The 11,403-nt window shown below is 37.3% G+C and overlaps 1 protein-coding gene across 1 annotated transcript; it reads right to left on the bottom strand.

Annotated features, from left to right (window-relative positions):
- Nucleotides 1-998: 998 nt before the first annotated feature.
- LOC135599195 (protein NRT1/ PTR FAMILY 5.10-like) lies at nucleotides 999-3,080 on the bottom strand. Its single transcript, XM_065094052.1, has 4 exons — nucleotides 2,858-3,080; nucleotides 2,560-2,777; nucleotides 1,978-2,468; nucleotides 999-1,844 (listed from the first exon to the last, which is right to left on the bottom strand). The coding sequence occupies exons 1-4, from the start codon at nucleotides 2,979-2,981 to the stop codon at nucleotides 1,067-1,069; spliced, it is 1,611 nt and encodes a 536-aa protein (XP_064950124.1). The 5' UTR covers nucleotides 2,982-3,080; the 3' UTR covers nucleotides 999-1,066.
- Between the last annotated feature and the right edge of the window lie 8,323 nt (nucleotides 3,081-11,403).

Genomic DNA, 11,403 nt, shown 5'->3' with positions numbered 1-11,403 from the left:
TTTGTCTATCGTTCCAAAAAGTTATGAACATTTACTACCCTTTAGCACAAAATTGCTTCATCACATCATAATAAGTATTCTACTTCCAAAACAACATCATCATGATGAAGTCGGTCAAATAGAATTAGGAACTATGTATTGGATTATGGTACGACATGAAAATTGCTTTGGATATCTAATACAACAAAACATGATTGATCTATCCATAAAAGATATGATGCTTCCATATAGTGGTTTAATTACTAGACTAATGCATACTGATGACATAGTTATTCCACCTGATGAAGAAACCTTAAAACTAAATCGATTCAATGTCATCAATATAAATATATTAAGGAGATTAAGATGCACAGTAAGAAACAAAATTTGGACTATATTACTCAGGAGGACTGAACCTCCCCTATCTGAACCAAAATCAAAAACACCTATATAGGAAAAGTCATTCTCCTTCTACCAATCCCTTTGAGGCATCACCTCTAACAGAGTAAGCACCCTTCTCATCTACCGATTCAATAGTGACTCGACCGAATCGAATTAAACTACATCAAGAACATATCTTAACCGAGATGTAGTAAATTTTGATTTAATATTTTATTTAGATATTTTATTTAGATATTTTATTTACCATCACCTGAATATGTTGTGTATTTTTTTTTTATCGATAAAAGGGAGTAGGGAAATAAAATATACCATGATGAGTTGTACTCTTTGATATACTATACTTCTTACATTCTAATGTACCTTTTGACGTAATAGTTACATTCTAATGTACCTTTTGACGTAATAGAGATAAAGAAGATGAGAAGAAGATGAGAGTAATTTATGAATCCAATAAGAAAATAATTTTAAACGAGCTTATCTTTTTCATATCAAATAAATTGATTCAACCTAGATAATCTAAAGTCAACCAGGGTCAACTAATATTAATTTTTTTTATTTTATAAAAGATATTTTGATAAAAAATAACCTTTAATAAAACTAAATATCGGAACGTGATATGATAAAATCCCATTATTAGATTTTTTTTTTCTTTTTGATAAATTGCTTAGATTACATTGAATCGACATTACATAGATGCATTGCGTCCCTTTTTCTTGTACACATAAGCTTGTGCAAAGTGAAGGTACAGAAGCAACCCCAAAGTACTGAGACCTGCAAGTAACCAATAGAAGTAATCGAGATGGGCACGGTTTAGATTGTCTGAGAACCAGCTCTCCCCCGTTTTCTTTCTGCTGGCTTTGTCGATGACGGACACCAGGAATCCGCTGATGAAGCTGCCGATGCCAAAGATGCTCAGGTAGAGCGCCAGCCCCAGACTCCTCAATGCATCAGGGACTTGGTCGTAGCAGAATTCCTGCAAGCCAACCATGGCGAAAACATCTGCGACCCCAGAGAGGACGTACTGCGGCGCCAGCCACCAAAAACTCATGGGGATCACGGCCTCGGGCTGGTTCACGAGTCCGAACTCCCTTGCCGTTCGGAGTCGTTTCATCTCAACCAGAGCTGCTGCCACCATGGAGGCGAGCGAGAGGACCAATCCGGCACCGATCCTCTGGAGCGTGGTGATGCCGGAAGGGAGCTTCGTAAACTTCCTCGCTACCGGCACGAGAATCCTATCGTAGACCGGGATGAAGCCCACGATGGAGACGCTGATGAAGACTTGCAGGGCTGCCGGCGGCACTTCAAGGTTCAAGTATATGAAGCCTATCCTCCTGTCCAAGGTGCTGCCTTGCTTGGTGAAGAGCGTTGACGACTGGCCAAATACCATAGCGTAAGTCAAGCAGGTCGCCCATGTCGGCAACAGTCGAAGCAACCCCTCCGAGCCTTCTCCACAACCAACATCCCTGCAGACGAATTCATCATCTTCCTTGGTCAACGACGAGGAATCATAGCTTAAGGATGTTATATATCAGCGGCGTATGCAAGCATGAACCAAGTGCGGTACATATACAAGAGACTGTTCCAGAATTCTCTTACATGGAATCGAGTCCTCCTCTATCTTCTTCCGTTGCCAAGTGGACGGTTCTCCGCATGCAAGCGAACGGGCTGTTCTCCTCCAACGGGTAGAAGCGGTAGGTGTTGGTTCCGAGCAGGAACACCAGCAAGGCGAGCAACATGGCGACGCAGGGGATTCCGAAGCCGAGCCCCCAGCTGATGTAGTCTTGGACATAGCTCAAGACGACGACGGCGACGAGGACGCCGCCGCTGAACCCCAGGTACCACCAGTTGAAGAAGGAGCTCTTGGCCGCGCATTCGCCGGGGTGGTTCTCGTCGAACTGGTCGGCGCCGAAGGCTTGGACGCAGGGTTTGTGGCCTCCCTGGGCAAATGCCATGAGGTAGAGGGAGGCGTAAAAGAAGGCCACCGATGAAGGTGAAGGTGGGCAGCCTGCTGGATCTACGGTGGTGTCTCCGCATTTGGCAAGGTGGAGGGAGGGCAGAAGAGATGAGAGGGTCAGCATGGCCAGGCTCTGTGGTTCCCTCCGTTTGGAGACAGAAGGAATGACACTTTCACATAACCGGGAACAAAAAGAAAAGAAAAGTGAAACGGTGGAAACGGACCAGCATGTAAAGCAGGGAGGCGATGACAATGGTGCGGTAGCGGCCTAGGTAGGAGTCGGCGAGGAAGGCCCCTAGGAGAGGCAGCATAGCCGCCACGCCGTTCCACGCGTTGATGGCCGCCGCCGCAGACGCCGTCGACTCCCCGAGCGGACCCGTGAGGTAGGATATCAGGTTGGAGGATACGCCGTAGAACGCGAACCTCTCAGCAATCTCCACCGCTGCGTGAGATTGATCCGGATCAGACGGTCAGCGGAGATCGATGATGATAAGGCGGTGGAGGAGAAGGGTATGGCAGTACCTATGATAAAGAGGGCGGAGGTCCAGCGGCCGGAGGCGGAGCGGGAGGCGGGGCGACCACGGTAGTCGATGGCGCCCACGACGTAGTCGGGGTAACAGCGGGAGAGGAGAGGATCGGTGACCATCTCGCCTTTCCGCCGCACTCACTGCCCCTTCCCCCTCCCTCTAGATTGACGAGGGGCGACCTCATTTTTCTCTTCCCGTGCATTTTGTTCGATAATTTACTGAAAACACCGTAATAATAAACTTTTGCTAAGATGATACCTTATATTTGATTTTTATCATGAAACACTTTTTATTAATTTTTTTATAATACTCTTAAATGAGGCGGTTTCAATCTTGATCGATTCCGATAAGGGTCTCTGAATTCAGGTTAAGTTGTTTCGAATATGATCCTATTGGATTGGGTTAAGTCAGATCCCTTTCAAATCATTTTGAGAGGAGAATGAGTGAGAGGAGAAGAAAGTGACCGAGTGATGGGTTAAGTCAGATCCCTTTCAAATCATTTTCAGAGGAGAACGAGTGATTGGAGGAGAAGAAAGTGTCGGAGATGGAGTGAAAATGGAGAAGGTGAGAGATAATTTGAGAAAATTAAAAATTAATTTGAGACTTAATTAAATCAAATTAGATATTTAAAATTTTGTGGAACTGATCTTATTCAATTCATATAAAAAATAGGTTCAGTTCTAAAAAATCGAGTTAAATCTAATTAAAATCATTTTAGGTTTATTTTGAGTAAAAAAAAAAAAAAAGAGTATCTCGGTTAAAATTAAATATGGGGCGTAATAAGATAAAAATTTATTACTAACGATCGTTTTGATAAATTATTATTATTAAGTGTCTTGTACTTTGGACGGGAATCAGTATGAACGCGCGTCACGTAGTTTACACGAGACCTCAACCTCGATTAATGTGGCCGTCTTTTTCCCTTCACGAAAATAATGCACTTTATCCATTTGCTGCGGACAACTGAGGGAGGTTGGGACGGGGTGGGCCAACCCACGTCGCAAATTCCGTGGGGCGGGCGTCCCCGCATCAGAAAGTGGGTCATAAAAGAACGGTGTACGTTCGGCGGGCGCTGGCGTCGGGTCAAAATTATGCGGAAGCTTTCGTCAGAAAGTGGGTAATTCAAAATTAAATTGGCCCCATGTCTTCGTCAGACGCGTTTCTATTTCAACCTTCCGAAGGGGCAGGGCAGGGCAGTCCAGGGCAGGGCAGCGCAGGGCATGTCTCTGACGACTTCTTTTTTAGTGAAAAAAAAGGGTTTTTGTGAAAAGAAGATATGTTTTGATATTTTTCTTTATATGTATCAGTTACTTCACTGGAATCAGTGCGACTAAGACGGTCTTTCTATAAAGCTTAAACACATGACGATTGACATACTAGACAAAGATTACTTTGTTAATACCTTAATTATCATAGTTAGAACCTAGATTGAGTTAAGATTGTAATCCTACTAACTCAGTTAGGGGTCAACATGACCTAAAATAGGGCTAAGTTGGGCCAGATGGAAGGCCCACTCGACCACTTAGAGTCATGCCAAGCGGTGGCATCGCCCAAGGTGGGTGGTGGAACCGCTTGAGGCTTAGTCTCCCAAGGGGTCTGGGCAGTGGTACCGCCCAAACTAGGCGATGGTATCGCTGACAATTAATGCTATCAGGTGGTGGTATCACCTTGTCAAGCGGTAGTACCGCCAGACTAGGCGGTGGTACCGCCCAATGTCAGAGTGCTGTTGAATCTCATATTTTAATGATAAAACTAATTGAGAGTGTTTATGATCTGATTTATATTTTAAGTGGCATAAGAAGCTTCAATTAGGGAAAGATAATTAAAGCAGAAAGAATCATGTTGGACCAAAGTAGAACATGTCAGAAGATTAGACGTCGAGTCGGAGGATCGGTCGACGTATCGGCAAAAGGCTTCGAGCCATGGGTTCGGGCATCGGGCCAAGAAGAGTGGAAATTACATTATGGAAATCGGAGTTGCGCAGGTCAATTAGCCAATTGAGCAATATGCCGCAAAAAAGGACGATGCGCTGAAGATTCGAATAAAGCGCCGGAGTGGAACATGTTAGAAGATTGGACGTTGAGCCGGAGGATCAGTCGACGTATCGGTAGAAGGCTTCGGGCCATGGGTTTGGGCATCGAGCTAAGAAGGGCAAAAATTATACTAAGGAAATCGGAGTTGCGGAGGTCAATTGGGCGATTAGGTAATAGGCCACTTGTGAAGACTATGCGTCGAAGATTCGGATGAAGCGTCAATGAATCAGTGATATGCTGGACAATATTTGATTTAGTTTTATAATAATTATCTAAATCAAATTAGGTTTTAGGTAATTGGGTTGGAATTGGGCCAACTCAATTAGGGGTCAATTTGGCCCAAGTGTGAGCTATGTTGGGCTAAGTGAAAGGCCCAAATAGTGACCCAACAGGTGGAACCAATGGTGGCACAGTCTCTGATATTGTCAAGTGGTGGTACTGCTAGTCTGGGTGATGATACCACCAAAACATAGTTTCCGAGACAATGTTAGGCGATGATACTGCTAGTCTAGGTGATGGTACCTCCCAAACACAATATACCAAGTTATGGTACCACCAGACTAGGCGATGGTACCACCCAGTGTCAGTGTTGTAGGTGGTAGTACCACCCAACACAGGCAGTGGTACCGCTAGAACCCAAGAAACCCGGGATGAGACCTTTTTTTGTTCTAATTTTGAAGTCAATTAAGGGTTATAAATACCCCAGCTATTCCTACATGGAATAGCTAAAAAGTTGAGCAAAACTCTATGATTCTAAAATTGTAAACCCTATTAGAAAATTGAGTTCCCTCCTAAAACTTAGAGAAAGTTCCAAGGGAGGTGTGTGAGGGAAACGTTGTAAAAGAGGGGTATAAATGTTATTTTCTAAACCCGTGAAAAGGAGAAAGTGTAAAAGGGTAGCTGATCTTCGCCCATTGAAAGAAGATCGGGTAGTGGAACTATTATAAAAGTTGGTTTGTATTTCTTTAATACTTTTTATTTATATTGTAAACTGATTTACTTACTTATTGCTTTCAATGCACTTACGAATACACTTTCAAGTCAAGCATCTTTCCGATATGTTTTCACTGTACGAAGTTTTTTAAACCGACTTAATTTTACGTAAACACTAATCCCCCCCCCTCTTAGTATCATATTAATCCTAACAATTGGTTTAAAACCTAATTTGGTGTAATCAGAGCGAGGTCACTCTCAATTTGGTTTAAAACCCAAGAGAGATAATTTTCGCTAACAATTATGAGGGTCATTCTATCACACGTTCTACCATGTTCAATGGAACGAACTACACTTATTGAAAAACTAGAACGAGGATTTCTTAATTTTTATGGATTTTGAGTTATAGAACATCGTCGAAAATGGATTTCAAAAGTCTTCTCTTCTAATAAACAATTGGAATGATTTGAAGAAGAAGACTTTCTCCTTGAATGCTAAAGCTATGAATGCTTTATTTTTTGCATTGGATAAAAATGAATTCAATCGAGTTTTTATTTATGAAATGGCTTATAACATTTGGCATATATTTAAAACATACATGAAGGCACGAGTAGGGTAAAGGAGTCAAAAATTAATCTTTTGGTTCATAGTTATGAATTGTTTCACATGAAACCAAGTGAGACCATTGGAGACATGTACACCCTGTTTACAAATGTCGTTAATGGTCTAGAAACACTTAGTAAAAGTTTTTCTAGTTTTAAATTTGTTAATAAAATACTAAGATTCTTTCCAAAGAGTTGGGATCCTAAAGTAATTGCAATTTAAGAAACTAAAGATTTGAACAACTTCTCACTAGAAGAACTTATCGGGTCCTTGATGACCTAAAAATGACATACAATGTATATGAAGAACTTGAGAACAACCTTCCAAAACACAGAAAGGATTTGACACTTAGAACTCAAGAAGACCACTTGAGAGAAAACTCAAGTGACGATGATGATGATGACTTGACACTTCTAACAAAAAAATTTAAAAATTTTATAAATAGGAACAAAACTAAACATGATATTAAAAATAAAAATAAACTTTAAAAAGACCAAATAATTTGTTATGGATGCAAGAAGTTAGGACACTTCAAAAATAAATATCCCTAAGTGAAGAAAAAGTAACCAAAGAAGAAGAAAGTGCTAAAAGCTACTTGGGACGATTCGAGTGCATCCGAAGACGAGGAGCCAACCAACAAAGAAGTAGTGAATTATGCTCCAATGGTGCTCAATGATGAGGTAAGTGACCTAAACAAATCCCATTTATCTTATGATGAGTTGCTTAATACTTTTAATGATTTGTTTGATGAATGTAAATTAGCTAGTAAAAAGTATAAATTATTTAAAACAAAGCATGCTTCTCTTGCTAGTGAATTTGATATATTGAACATTGAGCATGATAATGAAATATTGCCTCATATAAAATGTGATGAATTACAAATGCTTAAAAAGGAGAATTTGCCTCTACATGAAACCTCAAAAAAATTTGAAATAGGAAACAAAGCCTTAAACTTGATCATTGCAAAAAGGGATCATGTTCATAAAAGAGATGGAATCAGCTTTGTAACACTCATAAAAAGCCAACCATCATTGTTAAAGGCCCAAAACCTTGTATGTTTTATATTGAAACAAATGTAACTTTTATTGCAAATTTGAACATTATGCTTATAAATGTCCATTTAAGAGGTATAGTCCACATAAGTTAATTTGGGCCCCTAAAGGAACCTTAAATAACTCAATGCAATATGATAAGCTAGGTAGATCTATTTATAAGGAACCCAAAATGGATACCTAAAAGAAAACTCTCTTTCTTGTAGATATATCTACAATCACAAGCTAGGAGTAAAAATGATATTTTGATAATAGATGCTCAAGGCTTATAACCGGAGATCCAAAATACTTTATAAAGCTCTCTAGCCAAAACAATAAAGGAAGATCATTATAATTAGAACTATCGGTTAAAAAATAATTTTAATTGAAGATATTTTATATTCAATGAAATCATGCTTGATGATTTAATGTTGCCATGATTATTTGAAATCTTATGTTTTGGAATTATGTGTTACACATTTGATCTTGATGATATTGGTAAAATCTTGGTTTTTAATTTTAAACGATGATGCATATTTTTATTTGGCATAAAAGACAAAGACATGCTTATATAAAATAAATCACAAAAATTAAAACACATAAAAAAGAGAATACATTATTCTTGAAAATGTCTATATCCCTAAAATCTTATCAAGTTTTTTATAAATCTATTTATGTCATTTTGAATCTCTTGAAAATAATTTTGATGATTTAATGATTTAAATTTAAATAAATTTTATCCTAATCATGATCTTGATTTTTTGATATTTGATACTTGGGTTTTTGATAAACCCTTCAATTAAAGATAGCTTATGTAGTGTCTTTTGGTGTTAAATAATGAAGCATGATTTTTTTTATGAAATATTAGAGCATACTTAGCTATCCTTAATCTTATAGGAAACTATCTACATTGCTTCCATTGGGTTTTTCAAAAAAAAAGGAGAGGAGGGGGTTTGGTGATAATGACTTTGGATTTGTTGAGATGAGATGTCACTATTTACAACTTGAGATGTACCATACATAAAATAATCTTCTTATTTCTTGAAGATATTTTTTAATATAAATATTGATTCTTTCACCTCGTTTGTTTTTAAACTCTTCTCCCATGATTCTGCCCATCATTAACTAAGGAAAGGAGTTTTATAAATAAATCATGGTATATAATTTCTTGATTTATGTAACTTGATTTATATTATAAATTTTCATGTATTTATGATTTGTATGATTGAATCATTAATGCACATGGATAGAAAAGTGTTGGCCTGCTCATCTTAAAAGTGCTGTGAAGCTTGCACTTTCAATAAGCAAAAAGTGATGACTTTGAATGCTAAGTTTAAGATTAGTAAATATTAGCTTGAATGTCTTTGGATTTTAACTTGAATGATTAGTATCTTTAGAATGCTAAAAATGGCTGCTAGGTTGTAAATGATCAAAAGTTATAGCTTGAAGATAGAAGTGAGTGCACTAGCGGTAGCACCACTGGACTTGCGATGGCATCGCCAAAGCACACTACTCGTAGGCGGTAGCACCACCAGCAACCCTCCCCTATAAAATCTCTTTTAGGATCGGCGGTAGAACCACCCCCAACTCTCTTTACACGCCTCTAAATCTCTCCATACCCCCATTCCTCTTACTATCCCTCTAGAAACTCAAGAAAACCCTCATCCTTTGTAAATGTAAAGATCAATCTCAACCTTCTAAGGGATCACTACAAGGGTAATCCTCAAAACCTTTCTCTCAATTCATTGATAGATCTTAATTTTTATATGTATTTCTTTCATTGATAACATGTGTAGTTTCATGGCATCTAGAAGATTCTCTAGGGACAAAAGAAAGAGGGGATTAGATGAAAATACATAAGCGAAAATATATAGATTTAGAAAAATTGAATAATTTGAATGGTTCGCTAACTTGAATATCCTTTCGATTCTTCAAATGAGTGAACTCATTTATCCAAAACTTGTTCGGTAGTTTTATAACAACTTGCATATGGATGAAAATGATAGAGTGTCCACTTATCTCCTAGGGTATCACATACCCATTATAGATAGTGTAATTTGTAACCTTATAGAAATTCTTGAAAAAAAAAGAGGTTGCTACTTTAGAGGACAATGTGACATTGAATTAGTTGAGGCTACATATTCTAAGGCATTAGGTACTATCTTTGGTAACCCAAATTTGTCTATCGTTCCAAAAAGTTATGAACATTTACTACCCTTTAGCACAAAATTGCTTCATCACATCGTAATAAGTATTCTACTTCCAAAACAACATCATCATGATGAAGTCAATCAAATAGAATTAGGAACTATGTATTGGATTATGGTAGGACATGAAAATTGCTTTGGATATCTAATATAACAAAACATGATTGATCTATCCATAAAAGATATGATGCTTCCATATAGTGATTTAATTACTAGACTAATGCATACTTATGACATAGTTATTCCACCTGATGAAGAAGCCTTAAAACTAAATCGATTCAATGTCATCAATATAAATCTATTAAGGAGATTAAGATGTATAGTAAGAAACAAAATTTGGACAAGATTACTCAGGAGGACTGAACCTCCCCTTTCTGAACCAAAATAAAAAACACCTATATATAGGAAAAGTCATTCTCTTTCTACCAATCCCTTCGAGGCAGCACCTCTAACAGAGCAAGCACCCTTCTCATTTACCGATTCAATAGTGACTCGACTGAATTGAATTAAACTACATCAAGAACATATCTTAACCGAGATGTAGTAAATTCATCGGCAACTTAATATTTTATTTAGATATTTTGATTTACCATCACTTGAATCGGTTGTGTATTTTTTTTTTACCGATAAAAGGGAGTAGGGAAATAAAATATACCATGATGAGTTGTACTCTTTGATATACTATACTTCTTACATTCTATGATGTACCTTTTGAAGTTATGTGCTTTTCAATATTACGATGCGCTTCTTGATGATGGTATAATACATGCAACACTCTAAGAATTAGGCATGATAAATTTTTTGAATGCATGAATTTCTTTTTTAGATTTCTTGGTTTTTCATAACTTGAATTTTCTTTTAAATCGAGATCGTCTTTCTATTTGCAAAAGAAGATCCTTGACTTTTGGATTAATGACTTGATCTTTTATCAATTCTTATGAATTCTATCTCTTTCTATTTACAAGAAAAGGGATTTTATTTATGAACTTTTATTCATGGTTTTTTGATCCTTCATATGATGATACTTTCCTATGAATTCTTCATCACTATTCTCACGAAAGAAGAATGTTTATAGACTTTTAGTATATGATGATCATTTGCAAGGATAGGGATTTGATTTTTTGGATATCTTGATCTTTTTAATGAATCCTTTCTCTTTGTTAAAATAGAAGCTTGATTCAATGAAACTCATTGATTATGGATTTGACTTGGTTCAAATCCTTTCATGAATTTGGTTCTTGATTTTTTTTTAGAATAAATCCCTCCCTTACTCTTCTTCCTCTCCTTATGACAAAGGAAGAAAGAAACTTGCATATCTCAAGAAGAACCAAAAAGCTTTTGCAAAAATGCTAGCTTGCCCATTTTAAAAAGCAAAAGTAGTTATCATGCAAATTTTTTGCTTAACTTCTCATTTTTGCTAGCTTAGATAAATTGGTGTAAAACTTACTTGAATAATTTTTAAATTTGCATTATTCAATGATTCTCCCTTTTATTGATGATAAAAAGGGAGAAATGATGATTGGTATCAAAATGATTGATTTAAACATGAGAAATAATGAATGTTTAGTATCATAATCAAAATGTTCATTTAATGCATGAAGTCTTAGCATCATAAAAATGATGAATGTCGGGTATCATGAAATGAAATGATGAATGATATATCATATTCAAAATATTGATTTAATACATGTAGTGATAAATGCTTAAAGTTTTAATATCTTCGCATTATGTATG

This window comes from Musa acuminata, chromosome BXJ2-1 (genome assembly GCF_036884655.1).
Source record: "Musa acuminata AAA Group cultivar baxijiao chromosome BXJ2-1, Cavendish_Baxijiao_AAA, whole genome shotgun sequence".
Classification (NCBI taxonomy): domain Eukaryota; kingdom Viridiplantae; phylum Streptophyta; class Magnoliopsida; order Zingiberales; family Musaceae; genus Musa; species Musa acuminata.
This window is presented reverse-complemented; position numbering and strand designations above follow the sequence as displayed.